The 18,056-nt window shown below is 37.6% G+C and overlaps 1 protein-coding gene across 2 annotated transcripts in view; it reads left to right on the top strand.

The window, feature by feature from the left end:
* Positions 1-18,056, top strand: part of ST8SIA1 (ST8 alpha-N-acetyl-neuraminide alpha-2,8-sialyltransferase 1) — a 133,047-nt gene that overhangs the window by 81,298 nt on the left and 33,693 nt on the right. For both annotated transcript variants that reach the window (XM_004693218.2, XM_012732896.1), the window contains one exon: positions 3,542-3,634. In XM_004693218.2, coding sequence (XP_004693275.1) covers positions 3,542-3,634 — 93 coding nt within the window. The remainder of the gene's footprint in view (positions 1-3,541; positions 3,635-18,056) is intronic.

Consider the following 18,056-nt stretch of genomic DNA (forward strand, 5'->3'; position numbering starts at 1 on the left):
AGAATAGCATCATAATACATTACAATTTATTTAAAAACCTTAATAATGATTGACAATATGGAAATAAGTAATGATAAATGATAAATTATTTGTATTTGATCATTTATGGATCTATTTATAAATGATTACTTAGGATACATTTTGGTCACCTTTAGAAAACTAGGATAGTATTATTAAACATGACTGAATTAATATTAACAAGAAAGCACATATTGGATCCTCCTTGGTGGTGCAGTGGGTTAAAGTGCAGCACTTTTAGGAAGCTAGCCACAGCGGTTTCAGCGCGAGTGCGATCCCCCACCAGGGAGGTGACCCACATGGAGCAGCAGACCTCTCTTGTCTCGCCCGCTGCTCCCCTCAGCAGTGTACTTCATCAATTTGCCTGTTCTGCTCCTCACTCTGTCTCTGGTGAATCCTCTCACCATCCCTGGACCTGGCCTGTACCCCAGTTCTGTAGGCATAAATACATAAATCTTAAAAAAAAAAAAAAAAAGAAAGCACATACTAAGTCTAATGCTAGACTATAGGGTGCATGGACAGTTAACAGTGAGAGAGGAGATCCCAAGCTAGCTTTATCTGTCTGCAGGGATTAATGCAAGACTCATTCAGTTCAAAATGTCTGCCGGGGTCAGGATACAATGATACCATCATTTTCTCTACTTCGATGTTTTCAAATACTTCTCGTAATGCTAAAATTCTGTTTCCTGCTTTTCAAAGTAAACATTTGTGCTCTAACCAAAAGCAATAGCTTAACTTTTAAAATAATATTGTTGAATAAGATTTATCTGGAAGGCTTGCAAGACCAAACCTGGCATTTTGGGGAAGGACTAGGTGACTTAAGGACACAAGTGAGGGCAGCGTAATTTTGGTGCCTTTTGAATATGCTCAAATGTGTGTTTTGCATAGCTAAGTATAAATAAATTTTTAAAAGCAGTTTTATGATTTTTTCTATTTAGAGATCCTTCTCCACCAAGCCCATTCCTCACCCACCTCTGCTCTCCGATTCAAAGAATATTCATTTTGCATTGATTCTGATCACATCTTTTAGGATCATGAGTTCAGTTACTCAGATACTGTAGCTGTTACTACCTGCTAATTGTGCCAACAAACGATAATGCAAAGTTTGAAACACTTTTACACAATTATGCCTTATTAGAAACAATTTGACTGTATTAAGTGTGCCTTTTATGTAAATCTATGTAATTATCAATTTAAGAGTTGAGGAGCTAAAATTACAATGTGCTTTTTTTTCTAAGAGCTACAGTGAAGTGTTATGTGCATTTACTCTCAAAGAGGTTTGCCCAGAACTTAAGACTGAGATTTACACCAAAAATAGTGTCATTATTTTCTGCAACTGCATTTGTAAAATGTTGTCTTTTTTCATTTCATGCATTTCTCTTAGTTGTAGGATTTGGCAGTACCAGCAAGTTTTTCTTGAGCTGTTACTATGTGGTAGGAGGATGCAGGAACCCAGACACATGAACCATGGATCTTCTTGCAAAGAACACACAGAAAAAGTACTGACTCATGAAAACCAGCTTGTTTCATTTAATAAGGACTGACTGGTTGGTCATTATGCCTGTAAACCTTACTCAGGGTTTACACGGTTAATATAATGTGGTTGTGTCTCAAATGTTACAAAGAACCAATTTTTAGCCCATCTTATCCTGTAGGTCATCTTTGCACACATCAGTGAAGTCACAAGACTATGGTCAGCACCTCGGTCTATGTGCTTGTTGTTACTGAAGAGGCTCATTCTCTCACGAGGGTCCTCAGAAACCACATGGGACATTGTGTCCCCACCTGACTGGGGCACAAGCCCGCTCTGAGCAACCCACAGCGTCTTTGCTGTTCCCTGTCAGTGGACACACTGCAGAAGTCACCAACTGGTTGATAATCAGATCTAGTGTCTGCTCCAGAGAACAGAGAAAGGAAGAGTCCAGTCAGCCTAGACGAGCGTCTGCCCAGGATGCCCTCACGAGGTCAGAGTCACAGGGCACACAGATGACCACTGTGAGGAGTTTGAGCTGATCAGCTTGGGTGGGGGGCAGGGGCAATTCCATGTCTTGGAGAAGTGTGTAAAAGTTCAAGTAGTCGGGGCACTGACAGAGACCGTAGTATTTGTAAGATGTTTGTAATTCGTGCTTGTCATTACCTGCAGTTAAATGATGCTTAAGTCTGTTGCAGTAATAGAAAGTTACAACTGGGGCCCTCCCTGGTGGCACAACGGGTTAGGATGCTGCACTGCAAGTGAGCCGCAGAGGCTCCAGTACAAGTTCGATCCCCGCCCCAGAGGTGACCCACATGGTGCAGCAGCCCTCTCCTGACCACCCCCCCACCGCTGCTCCCCTCAGCAGTGTACTTCATCCAGCTGCCTGTTCTGCTCCCCACTCTGTCTCTGGTGAATCCTTTCACCACCCTGCATCTCTGTCCTGTACCCCAGTACTTTGTGAATAAATAAATCTTTAAAAAAAAAAAGGAAAGAAAGAAAGTTAGAACTGCCTGATTATTAGGAGTTAAGTTAGAGATTTTGATGGAGAGAAGAAATTAGGACACAGTCTTAAAAGAAAACCTAGTGGAAGCTATAGGTTCAACAGGGCTTTCGTAAATAATGAGTAATTATATCAATGTTATGTTTGGAGTTTTACTATGTGTATGAGGTACGAAAATAGGTTGTTTTATATATATATATATGTATATATATATATACACATATCTTCCTTTAATCCTGTATTCACCTTATTAGAGTGGAGAAGTCGTTATCCTCATTTTGTATGGGGGGAAACAGATGGCAGACAGCTCAATGAACTCTTCTAACATCATATCTGCAGCAAGTCAGTGGTTTGGATTTGCAGTTTCCATATTCTCCGAGACATTGTGACTAAGTAGAGCAGCCAGGGTAGGGTGAGGAGAGAGGGGTTTGTGAGGGAAGAGGGGGAGTCATTTCCATCTCTTGGATACCTACCTGCACCCCGTCCCTTGCTGAATGGGGTCGTGTAGAGCCCTGGCACTTCTTTTAAATGAAAGAGCACTGTATTTTCACCAGTGGCCACCCACACACTGCTCCTGTAAAGTAGGACATACGTTAGCAGAGTTTGTACTGAATGCACTATTATAATTCAGAATCAGGGCAAGAAAGAAAAACACAAGCAAATACAATTATTCCCTGTCTCTTGAGGTTTGTGGGTCAGCAGAGAACACTGTAGATTGGTGCCCTCTCGTGTCCCACACCCTCCTGAGTCCTCATTGCAAGTCCTGTCACCTCAAAAAATATTTTGAACGGGATAAATTGACTCTAGTTATGTTTCCCCTTCATAGATCATACTTGCCTCTAGCTGATTTTTTTTTTCTTCCCTCTAAAGCAGGACAGTATTTATGAAAGCATTTGAAGATGCTAATCGTCATCTGATGTCTATTAAAATGTAAAGGTGATAAGAACTGGTGTTTTGCTACATCCAGTAACATTCCCAGTTGTCATGATAAGTGACTTGATTGAAAAGTGTGCAAATTCACTCTTAAATGGTCATTTCTGTTTCTCTAGATGCAATCTTCCTCCCTTGTCAAGTGAATACACCAAAGATGTGGGATCCAGAAGTCACTTAGTGACAGCGAACCCCAGCATAATTCGACAAAGGTAAGAGGGTATGATTTCCATTTGTGGGAGACTAAAGGGGGAGACTTTTGAAGTATTTTTAGCATCTTAAAGACAGTGAGCCCAAGTCAGTTTTGGAAACAAAGAAGAAAACCATCTGGACAGGCAGGAAGGATGAAGGAGGGAATTGTAAATAAACTAGACAGGATTATGGGTATCCAAACACTATTTGACATTTCCTACAGGATTCTGTTTCTTGCCTTTTGAGGTGGTAGAATCAACACGAGGATCCATTATTTTGTTCAAAGAAGTAACACGATATGCTATTTATTTACTCATTGATGCTATTTTTTGGTTTATTGTTTGCAGTCCTAATTCATGTATGGTGAACTGAATGGATATGTTTTGTTAGTGAATTAAGATAACAGTAATAGCCAATCTACTGCATATGCACACGTAGAAATAAACATTGTCAGCAGGTACAGGAATGTGTGATTATGGTAGGATGATATACTGTGTTATATTCTGTAAGACTTAGAAATAGGTAGGAAATTCTCGCTCTAATATTGCTTCCAGAAATCTCAGTCACTGCTGTGGGACCTTCTAGGGGTCAGTTCTGGTTGAGGGTGCTTGTCAGTAAACTATCAGCCATTTCTCCAAAGAAAAACTCAATCTGGAAAGAGAAGTCAGACACACCCTTTACACTCTCCTGTGTAGCTCACAGGGAGGAGGGAAATATCCAAACATGTTGGGCTCGGAAACTTGTCATCAAAAGCCCTGTCCAGAAATAGAGAGGAAGAGAGAAAAAGTCCTATCCAAGCTAACAGCACCTGGTGTCCCTTTATCAGCAACAGTTGGTTTCAGTTTGTGAGTAAGTGTTCCCATAAAGGAGCCAGATTGGACTGCTGTGAACTTCATGTAGCACAGTCACATGTTGATTCTCAGTGATGTACTCCTGGGACTTATATAATGTGATACTGCAGTGTTACATCAATAAAACAACTAAATTTAAAAAATTAAAATAAGAAAACAAGTTTTATTTTGACAGATAGTGAAATTATTCTTCCAAAATATACCTTTTACTAATGGATAAAACTGACTGTTTTTCCTTACCAAAGACAGCACGATGTACTAGTATTAATTTTAATAAGTTTTTGTCAATTTGGTGACAAGTGATGCATTTTTTTAAATTAAGGACTGAGGGCACTGCATATTAGTATTTCTTTTATTAACTACCTGTTGTATTTTTTGCTCATTTTTGAAAATAATTCTTAAAAAATACAGAAATGTTTTGTTGTTGCAATTTCCCTTTGCATTGTATTGCTTTGACAACTGTAATTTGAATTAGATTTGAAATAGGTCTGGAATAAAATATATTTTGGAAAAATAATTCAGAAATAGAGACCATTATAAGTAGTAAGTCTTTGCTGTACACGTGGCAAATATTTTGTTGTAGTTGTCCATATCTTTCACTTACATCCTGTCAGAGTCATTTTTCTGCAAAGAAATTTGTTAGACTTTTCCTTTATGGCTTCTTTAAAAAAATCATGCTTCAAATGATCTTCCTACCTCCATCTCTTCTAATGAGAAATTATTATCTTGTAATCTATAGTGCATTTGTCTTGCTTTTTTTTCTTTTTGTATTTAAGAAGTATAACCCATGTGAATGTATTTATTTTTAATTTCTATAATAATTTCACTATATTTTAAAAAACCACAGCCATTATGATAAATTAAAAGAGAAAAATACAAAGAAGGTGATGAAAATCATTCTACGTCTTGCCTTTATAAAGAAGTTGAAAGACCATTAGGTAAACTTTCCTCATATATTTTGTAAAGCCTTCAAAACTTTAAAGTTGTTGTGTTTTTTACCTTCTTTCACTCAATGTTGTCAGTTCAAGTCTAGTGAAAATCTCTCTGTTCCCAGGTAAGCACACGCATTTGTAGATCCCAAATCTATGACAGAGAGTATCACAAATCAATGAGAAAAGTCTTAAAAATAGTGTCAGAAGGAGCTTGGACAGTTACATGTCTAAATAGAAAAAAATATAACTACACGTCTACCTCAAACCTCATACCCAAAATCATTTCCGGGTGGTTAATAACTAAATTTGAGGAGAAGACCTGAAATCTTGCAGAAAATAGCATAGGACCTGTAATCTCTTAACCAAGTGTCAAATAACATTAATTATAAGGGAGAAGATTTGATTTTGATTATTAAAATTAGGAATGTTTATTCATTAAACAAAGAAAGGACCTTATAAAAATAGGACAAAGACAACCACATTATAGATGCCAACAAAAGAGTCATACCCAGACTATATGAATAACTCATATTCCATTTAGAAAGAAAATAATATGAAAGCCCAATAGGTAAAGAAATCAAAGAATTGAACCAGACAGTAAAGAACAAGTCCAAATAGCCAAGTGAATGAGTATATGTTCGACCCCGTTAGTAATCAGAAAAATACAAATGAAATTTTTAATGAGCTTTCATTAAAAATCCATCAAATTGGCAGAGATTGTGCCAGCTGTGGCTGAGACTGTGTAGCGGCAGAAACTATCATATATGTTAGTTGGAGTGCCTGTATTTGCAACTACCTTGTAATGTAGCTGAAGATGCATGAACTCTATTCATTCTTAAGTATATAACCCTAGAGCAAAACAGCAATTATGAAGAAGAAATGTAATTTTTTTAAGATTTATTTATTTATGCATATAAGAACTGGGTACAGGCCAGAGGCATGGTAGTGAGAGGATTCACCAGAGACAGAGTAGAGAACAGAACAGGTAGGTTGATCGAAGTACACTTCTGAGGGGAGCAGCGGGTGAGACAGGTGAGTTCTGCTGTGCCATGTGGGTCACATCTCAGTTGTGAATTTGTGCTGATGTGGCTGCAGATAACTTCATAGAGCGTGCTTTAACCTGTTGCACCACCAGGGAGGGCTGGGCATGTTTTATTTATGGCAGTGAACTAAAACTACTCAATAAGATGGATAAATTCACAAACATACTCTTGAGAAAAAGAAGTGAGTCACAAAAAGTAAATCGAGGATTCCATATAAAGCTAAAAATAAAGACAATTAGCAGTATGATTTAGGGACATATGTGTAGCAAGTAGAACTATAGAGAACAGCAGGTAGTCATAGTCAGGGGAGGACATTAATGGATTCAGTAAGGGGATATACAGGAATCATCCAAATTATTGTTAATGTTAACTTTTCTTGATCTAAACTACATAAAGTATTATATAAATTATATAAGATATAAACGACATAACTATTCTTTAAGTTGTACACATACATTGATGCATTCTTGTATATATATATTTTGCAAAATGGCATTCAAATGGTCAAGAACTACAAAACATAGAATTTTAGAAGATCTCAGTTTGCTTTTCTGGAAAAAATAGAGTTGCAAAGAAGTGTCCTTGATGATAAGTTATATATAAGGGCATCAGTGTCTAGAACACAAGGATTCATAGAAATATTTGAGCAAAGCATATTTAAAGCACTATTAACACTGCTATTATGATTTAAAACTCTGTTAAAATTGTAGTACCTTTTTTAACCCAGTGTAACCCCCAAAATTACAGGCTTTTCATTTTATAGATGGACTAAATAGCTGTCAAGCCTGAAAACATCTAATTGGTTGAATACATCTTATAACACATTAATAGCATCTTCTTCATGTGCCTAACATTATATGTGAACAGGCTAGTTTATAAAGTGCAAACACTTATATATGTAGATATTAAAATACTGATGATGGTGTTGTACTATATATGAACATTAAAAATTGTACTATATATGAACATTAAAATGGAAGACAGAAAATTAAAGTGGGAGAGGCAGTGTGTATTTTTGTATTAGAAGATTATCCTGTTTGTATTTGATATTTTATTTTATATCTTAGAATCTCCTTTCAAACCTGCCCAAACCCAAGACAGCGTCTTGCACTTTCATTTGACTAAATTCTTTCATTTGACTTGATTCTTATAGAAATATTCCATTGGAAGTTATAAGCACTGTGAATTTTCACTACAGAATTCTCTTAGAAAATATCACTATTGACTGCTGGAAAGCTGTATGCTGGAAAGCTGTATGGTAGTTCCTCAGACTACTAAAAATGGAACTACCATTTGATCCATCATTTCCACTAGGAATCTGCCCCAAGGACACAAAAGCACTAATTCAGAAGAATACCTGTAACCCTATGTTTTTTGCAGCACTACTTATAATAGGTAAGACTTGGAAACAATGCAAATAACCCAAAAATAGGTCACTGGGTGAAGATGATTTGGTATATATCCATCATGGAATACTACTCAGCAATCAAAAAAGGTAAACTCATGTCATTGGCAACAGCAAGTGTGGAGTTGGAAGGGATCGTGAACAATGATGTAAAATATAAACAAATTATACAGTAAAAAATCATTATCAAGATAAAATAGGTTTGAAAAATAGTAAATACAATGCGAAGCACACATTTATAGTAGCAAAAATAAGGTTGTAAAGTTAATGTTTCTTGATGTAAAAAAAATATTCTCTGTAAAAAGGAGGTATGCTGTAGTCCTGGTTAGACTATCTTCTTAGAGTGCATTCCTATTTTTTTTTAAAAAGAAAGTTTGATATATGAAAAACTAACTTCCTGTACTTGTTTAATATAAATAATTTGGTGAGTTTAGGCATTTGGATATACCTACAATAGCCTGACCTTAAGGTTTTAAGGTAATAAACATGCATTGCTTCTAGAACTTTCTGTCTCAGGGGTACACTTAACATGAGATTTAACTTCTTAACAAATTTCCATTCATTGGGCAGTAAAATACATTGTTTTTGGCCTAGAACAAAAAGATGAATTAGAGTACCTGGTGGGCAGGATTAGGAAGGGCTTTGGGGCCAGTCACAATCATGCTCTGACTCCATGTCCAGGGGGTGGGAGAAGAGAGGTCAGTTCAATGTGGTGCAGGGAGTGTGGGCCTTTTGAGCCACTGCTACTATCCTCTTCCTTTCTTGGCTGAGGTTTTTAGGTAGGTGGCCACAAAGGTTCTCATTCCTCAACATACTGCCTGTAACCTAGTGGTCCTTGAACAATTTTATTCTCAAATTCTTTATAAGGATGTTTTAAATCTGTCATCTCCTTAATCAACTTTTTGGCACGCAGGTGAACTACTATGCTATCTGCACTTTTCAGTGTGTTCTGTATTGAGCATATATTTTAAATATATGTCATCAAGTCTGCAGTGTGCAGATTTAGCTCTTTTGTTGTTACAAGTCCTCAGAAAAGTCAGTGCCTTTTAGCTAATTAATTCATATATTGCATCAGATAAAGGCTGGCCACCTCTAATTTAAGTAAGGATTAACAGTGTAATCCCATTTAATCATCTCACTTCAAAATTGTGGTTATCCAGCATATAAATAAATGTGGAAATGGCCAAGAATCTATCCCCTGGATAAAACAAGGGGCATAGCCTTTCAGTTTCTGATAAAGGTCTTTAGCTTTAGGTTTTTTCAAGGGACGCTTCCTTAGTAGCTATAAATCTTGGAAATGTGTGTCTAGTCCAGGACAATGCTTCTTTCTAATATTTGAGATGATAAAAGATACTCCTTTTGTAAAGTGGAAAAGGGAAAATTATGACAGTAGAATTTGGAAAAGAATTAATTATTAGTCTCAAGCAAAGAAGTTTTAGAAAAGATGTACATGTGGAAGTTGAGGAAATTGATGGGGAGAAGGGATATTAATCTGGGAATCTCACAAGAACAAAGACGCAGATATGCACACTGAACAAATATTTTTGAAATCTGCTCTGAAACAGGGAACACAAAGTTAGATGTAACCCAAGCCCTGAAGTTGCTACCCATCCACAGATGTCCCCAGACATCTCAAGCTCCATGAAAGGGCTATGTGAGGTTCCCTGAACCCCTTTTGAAATTAAAAAACAAAAAAACCTCATGTATCTATTTTTTTTATCATTTTTTTCATGGGCTCCCTCACAAAAAGTTAAACTTACAAAAAGTTTAAAGTTCACTGGTCTAGAATGAGTCAGCCTATGGTAGCATCACATGAGAGTAGAGAGTAAGGTTCTTAGAGTGTGGTTTTTTTTTTTTTTTTCAGTAAGGTTGAAAACTCACTTAGCTATTTTGCTCATAAGGGGTTCAATTATGTATTTGGGCAAATGATTGTTAAAAAATAAAATCTAGAAGTTAATTGATTATGCTTCCATGAAATTAAGAAGTTGTTTTTGATCTCTGATGCTCCAACTAGGGAAATGATTATTTGCAGTCATTAAAAAAAGGCGGTAGTATTCATTCTGAGTGTGTTTCCCATAGTGGTACATTGAAGCGATGGTGTAAATGTGGGCAGATGGGGGTACAGAGTGTTTGATCCATGCTCTCGATTTTACCTGTGCTTCTGATGTCTGGTTTTTGTTTATTTTGAGGTTCCTGAGTATCAAATAGAGCCCGAGTAAAAGAAGAGGCTTGTCCAGTGGTTATTACCTCTAATTTTACCAAAGGTGAATAATTTTATTTTCAGTTGACAGATGAGAATACATAGTCAATCAGTAGAAGAGGTTACTAGCAATGGCACAAGAATTTGAACACAAATCAGTTTAAAATCCAAGCCTTTGTTCTTCACCAATACATAATATTATATCTCAGACACAAGCTGTTCAGGGATCTATACCTTTTAGAGGCTTCTACTTTACTTTTTATCTGCTGCATTCTCTTGTTGTAGTTTTAACTTCTGCTTTTAATACCCTGATATTTTGGCAGACATTATATTGGATGACATCTAATGATTGCCGAGCCTTGATGCTCACACTGTTCAGAGTTTAGATAGAAAAGGAAGAAAGTCAGTCGGCAGAAGAGACAAACTCTGATGTAGTTAATGTTTATCATGTTACAGATAATTTGCAAATAATGATACTCTGTAGATATAAAAATACACCAGTGGTTTCACCATGTAGTGTATGTCCCTACTGATGGAAAATAAACAATGGTATTTTGCAATAAATATGAATTTCAGTAAATGGCAATATGCTTATGTTGTTGGATAGAAATACATAAAGGTATATGTTTCAATTATATCAAATTAAATGCATAGGAAATCTCTAAGGAAATAAATCAGTACTTTCCAAACTTGTTATAGAAATCTACAGTAGAAAAAATCATTAAAAAGCCAACTCTTGTTATTTTGTATTTTCTACAAATAACTCATTTTGGCAATACATTAACCCTGTGGGTGAGAGAGGCAGACAATATGAAGAAAGTACCGATTTTGTGTGTGTGTTCCTGCCTCTGCAGGTCTAAGTGTGACTAGCTCGGACTCCAAATTTTATGTTCTGGACACAGAAAATGGGCGTCTTTCCAGTAATATTATCTGGGAGCCGTGGCAGTGAGCTAGCCGCCAAATCCTACTCCCCATAGTAGTTACCTTGCATAAATGACTTGTTTCCTTCCTCCCCAAAGCCCAAGTTCTGATCCTCAATCAATAGGTCACATCAGACATTACTCTCAAAGCATAACTAGGCAATCAGTAATTGGAATAGTCTTAGTTCTCTTGGTACCTTCAACATTGGAGTGGACCTAACAAGATGAAGAAACTGCATGCAGGATTTTTATACTTGCAGGATATTGAGTCACTGGGCTAATCATTAATTTTGTACTACTTTTTAAAAATGTGCAGCCATTTTCCCATGCCCTCATTCCTCGGTCTTCTTTTCATCGTTTTCTTCAGTTGTATATTTTTAGTGACCAGCAGAATGTCCATGAATTTTAATTTCATTAGTAGGAAAATGTGCAGAAAACTGTCTGGAGTGTGCTCTAGGATGAGTTATTTAACTCTGCCTGTAAAAGGGAAGGAAAAATGTAATCGTTGGCACCAGAATCCTTTTTAGCATGTCTGCTGTCAGTGCACAGCATTATCTTTTTTTTTTCTTCTTCTTCTTCTGATTTCTGGTGGTCAGGGAGAGACTCAAGACCCGGGGTTTTGCTCCAGAGTAAGGGAAGAATGTAGAAACCTTGGGGTAAGCCCAGATAGAAGAGATAAAAAGATAAGGAAAGGAGCGGCAGAAGGAATCAGGAAATAATTCTCTGGGAGTCTTAGGATGGTTGGCTAGAAAAGAAATGAAGTGTTAAGGATCAATTATAAATCGTTTTTTCAAAAACATGTGCTCTGAGATTATTTTCCTTTGATCCCTTCCGCCCTTTGTCTTGCTGTTCACATTTGTAGTATTCATTCATTTTTGTAGATGGGGATGTGTGTGCAAGTAAGAGAGAGAGAGAGAGACAGAGACATGAGATGTGTTAATGGTGAAGGCACTGTTCCCGCTGGCATTTAGGTGGCAGAGAAGACCTTGAAAAATGCAACAAAATCCTTGGAAGGTTGAGAAAGAAATCCTGAAGTGTTACTTTTGTACTGATTGCAGGCCCCTTTTGGAATGCAGTCACCTTGCCTCACAAAGCTGTTTTGTTAGACCTTGGGCAGCAGTGCCCAGCCTCACATTAAATGTAAAGTCTGAAACCAGCTAAGAATCAAATTCCCTAAGTGCCAGGAGCTCCTTTGGGCAAGAGGGTATAGGTCTCTGTGTGAACAGCTCCACTTAATGGTGCTGATGATTTGTTCAAGGATTTCTGTTGATCTGCCGCGTTGAATTTTGCTTATTATCTTTGTGAATTAGAGGATAGTAATCATTACGTCTTAGTATATATGTAATCACTTCTGTAGTGTCAGTGAAAATTATCCTTAAATTTGTATTGTAATTAATTTTACCATAGAATATGAACCACGTTACTAAATCGAATATAATTTTTTGAAATTATTAATTATATGTATTAATTTGATCAATTACATAGTCTTATTGAAAAAGTATTTGCCATCCAACTTGAATTCTAAGAACATGCCTAACATTCTGTTTGCAAATGGGTTTAATTTGCTTGATGGCAAGACATTTTTTTGATTATTTATTTATTTTATTATATTGTTGTTCATTTTTTGTACAGTATTTTTTTTTCTCTCAATGTAGTCCCCATAAGTTTCCCATCACCACCTCACCTGTGAACTGTCACCATAGTCCTTTGCACTCTTCCCTCCTGTTTTACCTCCTCCCTCTCCCTCCCTTGGAGTTTGTCTCAGACTTACAGTCTGCCTGCTAGTTTTGTCTTTTTGTTTTCTCTGACCCTTTGTTTGGTTTCCCTATATTCCTCCTATAAGTGAAACTATCCATTGTTTCATTTTCCTTCGAACTTATTTCACTTCCAGCGCCATGCACATTGCTTCAGATAGCGTGGTGTATCTTTTTTGACTACAGAGTACTATTCTGATAGAAAGGGTTTTTTTGTTTTTTTTTTAATTATCATCTTAGTGTTTGGACTTATAACCATATTATGCCTTTTAACTCGAATTTCTACTCCTAGTTTTCATTTCTGTATGTCTACTTTACACATACCAATTCACACAACACAACAATCACACAACACACAACAAAGGAGAAACAGCATCTTACAAATAGAATCTCTTTGCATGTTACCACCATGAGCTGAAAATAAATTGCAGTAATAGCATACTTGATAAATCCTATTGGAAGTATTAATAAAGGGAAAGGCAGAAATGCCCCAAAAATAAAATGACATACTTTTTGACTGTGAAGTATAGAGTTCTTCCTCTTTGAGACTGACCTGCCTTTTATCGCCACAGTTGACCAGCTGGAAGTTTATCTGCCTAGGAAGGGTGACCTTGGTCCATCTCAGCTGAGGTGTGTGCATTGTTGAGTTTGCACTGCATCTGTTGAGTTTGCTTGACATTTTAAATAGCTCCAAAAAGATAAAATCTATCATGTATAAAGAAAGATAACTGTGACTGAGCAGTGAGGTGCCAATTTGACTTGTAAGCAATAATTATTTCAGAGAATTGATGGGAGCAATTTTATATTTTCTTTAAAGCAACAACATTTAAAAGATGGAAGAAACCACCCACAAGTAGATTATTATATGTGACTACTAAGAGGTGTACAAAGGGATTTTATCTGTTTCGCATGCCAAACAATGCCAGCAAAGGCTGAAAGGATTGCTCAGTTCCTCAAAACGGATGAAAGAAATGTCAAAGCAAGAAAAAGTCACACGGGGCTCTTCGAAGCACTGTTGTAAAAATGTTGAATCATAGTTTGATTGGCAGTGTTCTGTTTTCCTGCATTATTGGCAAATAGCATGATAGCATCTTAGATATGATAAATTATAATTCCTTCTAAATAAATGTCTGCCAGTCCTCAGGAGTTAAATGGTCAGCAGGCAAAGAATGAGTGTTTGGAGGAAGAGCAATGTAAAGGAGACGCATTAGCTTGAGGTACACAGCTCTGACATGTGTGCCTTCAAGCAGGGCAGGTATTAACACTTTCCTATTTTTCAGTGGAAGTGGTTTGTGACAGACAAGTTGGAATTTACATTAGTCGGTTATCAAGTAGCAGAATTGACCAGACCCTGTGTCTTTCCTTGGGAAATAATTGGGGAGATATCACCTGGTGGGTGTATCACTGCATCACAGCTTAGCCAAGGACTCACTTGAAGAGAAGAGAAAAAAATGACCAAAAAAACCAATAATGGTTTACCACTTAAAAAGGCATGGGAGGATTTATTAGATTTTAGAGGTAACTGGGTGAAACTCCTGGGGAGGCAAAAAAAAAAAAAAATCATCATAAATGATATCAGTCTTTGTAATACCATATTACAAAGATTCTGACAGCTATAGAAGATGTGAAAACGTTAAAGAACATGTACTCAATGTTAAAAAAAATAAATACTACAGGAAAGCACAAGATTACTACTTAAACACTGATGAGCCAGCAGGAAAAAGACCACAGGCTACGACAAGTTCATACAAGAAACCTTTTGCTCAGGTGCAATTTTCAATACCTCCCATATCCAGTTGTATTCTGGATCTATTTAAAAGAGAAGCATCTCATCACAAAATAATTGTTTGTAGTGGTGGCATTAAGCTAACCCCTAACTGTTTTCCATCTGGCTAGAGTACTCATTTCCAGGGTAAAATTGTGATTACTCGGCCCTCCCTGGTGGTGCAGCGGGTTAAAGCACAGCACTGAGAATCTAAAGCCACTTCCACATGAGTTCAATTCCCGCCTGCCCCGGAGGTGACCACATGGCGTGGCAGATCTCTCCTGACCCTCCCGCTGCTCCCCTCAGCAGTGTACTTCGTCGATCTGCCTATTCTGTTCCCCTGGTGTCTCTGGTGAAGCCTCTCGCTGCCCCTGAGCCTCTGGCCTGTACCCCAGTTCTGTATGCACAAATAAATAAATCTTTAAAAAAAATTGTGATTACTCTTTATCAGCTCTTCCATTATCATCTACCTTTTTACAATTAATTCTTACTGCCAGATTTTACCTTGTGATGCTTGAACTGAGAGATCTTATTGTTTAAGTTCTTCAAATCACTTGCCTTCAAAGGAACCCAAGTCACCATTCTCTGTCTCATCACTTCCCCAGTGTGCTTTGTGGGGAACACAGTTTGACACACACCCCCCCACTCAGTCATGCCTCCATTTCTTCACTGGAACTGACCTCCACTCATGCTGAAGTCTACTCAGACTTGTGAGCAGTCTTCTAGAATCTTCCAACAGTCTGCTTGGTATTTTTCTCTCTGTTGGAATAGTTTCTGCTCTTGCACGCTGCCATCACCTTCCACTAGCCATCTTGATCAATCCGCGGAGGTGGTAGCTGGCTAGTTCCTCTGAGGGCCATTAGGAACTGGTGGGCACCCCACAGCATCTCTCATTCATTCCCCCTCTTTTGGATGGCTATACCACGTCTCTTCTCTCCAACCTCTGACACCTCATCTGCCCTTCTTCCCAGGTAATAGCCTTGCTTTCTACTTTGCTGAGAAAATAGAAGTGATAAGAAGGAATCTTCTATGTTCTTATGCCTGAATCCCAAGCTTTCCTTCCTGGAGTTAGCTTGTTTTGTTTCTTTATTTTTTTTAAAAATTACCTATTTCTGAAAGACATGGAATCAACCCAAATGCCCAAAAAGTAGATGATTGGATTAAAAAGACATGGTACATATACACAATGGAATATTACTCAGCAATCAAAAAAAGATAAACTCATGCCTTTTGCAGCAACATGGATGGAGCTGGAAGGGATCATGCCTAGTGAAATAAGCCATAAAGAAAAGGAAAAATACTGGATGGTTTCACTCATAGCAGAGCATAAAGGACCAGGGTGGTGGTAGTGGTGGGGAATAATTATAATAAAGAACAACAGAGACATTTTATGGTGGTGGAGTGGGGAATAGGTGGGGGGGAGGTGTGCACAGGACTATGGTGATGGCACATGGGTGATTTGGTGATGGGAAAAGGCATAAAATGATGTAAAACTAAACTATCATAAAATAAAAAATATACTGAAAAACAGTTACCTATTTCTAATATAACTTCCTATGATACGCATTCATCCTGATCAATAAGTTCAGCTCCTTAAAGGAATGAGGCTTGACATCTTCTTATATGTTATGTTATCTACCTGATGCCACGTTGTTCTTCTAGAATCTTCCTTCCTAATCAGCCTTGGGATTCCCACCACTTTTACTTCCTAATTCACATAATCTGTATCAACTTTCTTGAATTGTGGTTTCATGTTGATGATGCACATATGCTGATGCTTCCCAAGAAAAGGAAGAAAGGAAATTCAGGTTTTTGAGATCTTGTTAATGTGCAGTGACCTTTAGCCTATCTCCTTTTTGATTAATATTTTGCTTCTATTTTATTTCTAGATTAGAAATCCTTTCCTTTTAGCAGTTAAAGACATTCTTCCATTGTTTCCCAAACTTCACTGTTGCTTCTGAGGTGTCATTTTGATTCCTGAATTTCTATTTCATCCTGTATTCCAAACTGATCATCTCTTTACTCTCATCCTGTGCACGCCCCTCCCATCATAAGCACACAACTATATTTTCAAATTTCACATTGATTCTCCATGCTATTGGCTCACTTTCTTTCATTGTGCTGGTAGTCAGTGGGCCTTTTCAATCATCAACCTCACGTCCTCTCATTTTGGGAGATTTTCTTGAGTTATTATTTCTCTAACTCTACACTGTAATGATCAAAGATGTCAGCTCTTACTTGCCCTCTTATCACGTGGCATCTTTGATCCTGCCTTTTTAAAATTCACTTTCTTCAGTTAGCTTCCTTCAATACTCTGTTTTGATTAATCTGCGTTTTCAAAAGCCATTACTTCTTGGTATGTTTTGCTGGCTTCTCACCTCGTCCTATAAACATCGAGGTGTATCCCCCAATTTTCTATCTCTATTGCTTTATTCCCTACTGGCTTTTTTTTTTTCCCCATTCTTGTGACTTTAAATATAGTCTATATACTCGAATGACTCCTAAATTGTACAGCATCTGGTACCTGTTCCTTTATCTCCAGACTCACAATTCACCTTAGAGCTTGGCTAATCTCTCTAGATATATGATGTGAATATCAAAATAATGTGTATAGGTCCTCCCTGGTGGCACAACAGTTAAGGATGCAGCACTGCAAGCTGGCCGCAGCCACTTTAGCATGAGTTCGATCCCCACCCTGGAAGTGATCCACATGGTGCAGCATACCTCTCCTGTCTCACCTGCTGCTCCCCTCAGCAGTGTACTTCGTCATCAGCCTGTTCTGCTCCCCACTTTGTCTCTGGTGATCCTCTCACTGCACCTTCACCTCTGGCTTGTACCCCAGTTCTATATACGTAAATAAAAAAATCTTTAAAAAATAATAATAATCTGTATAGACAGAACTCCTTTCCCCTCCCACCAAAAGTCTATGTTATGTCATTTTTCTCATCTCAAAAAAAAAAAAGTCAAACTCCATTTTTTTCAGCTGCTCATTTCAAAAATCTTGGGGGTCCTCCTTGACTTAATTGCTTTCACATATACCTCACTACCAAGTTGTGACCAATGTACTTTCAAACATTGTAACTACTTCTCACCTCCTCCACACACACTATTTGAGTAAAAGCCACCATCACTTTGTCCCTAAATTATTACTGAAGTCTCCTAACAAAACTTTGTGCTTCCTTCCCTACCACATGTACTGTTATGTAGGTTATTATCTTTCAGCTGCAAACCCACCTTCCTATACTCTGTTTAGTGATACTGGAGCCAGAACTCTATGAATCACATTTCCTTTGCCATTTGGTTCCCTCTGAAAGTTTCCATTAGATTGATGGGGAGGCTGTAAAAGAAAGCAGAACCTTTCTCTTGCTTCCCTGTCTGTGTTCTTGGGTTCTACCTTCCATCGCCCCACTTTCTGTTCCTTTGGGCACCACCTGAGCAGGAGTTTCTTTCTATGACTGTACCCAGTTGACAGCTTTTCAAGACTTTTCTACACCGTGAACATAGTGGTAAGATACTCTTCTACTCACTTGCCATTTTAAATCCATGCCCTCCCGCTTTAGGTAGTAAAGTCT

The sequence above is a fragment of the Condylura cristata genome, unplaced genomic scaffold (assembly GCF_000260355.1).
Source record: "Condylura cristata isolate star-nosed mole 26May11 unplaced genomic scaffold, ConCri1.0 scaffold00036, whole genome shotgun sequence".
In the NCBI taxonomy this organism is placed as follows: Eukaryota; Metazoa; Chordata; class Mammalia; order Eulipotyphla; family Talpidae; genus Condylura; species Condylura cristata.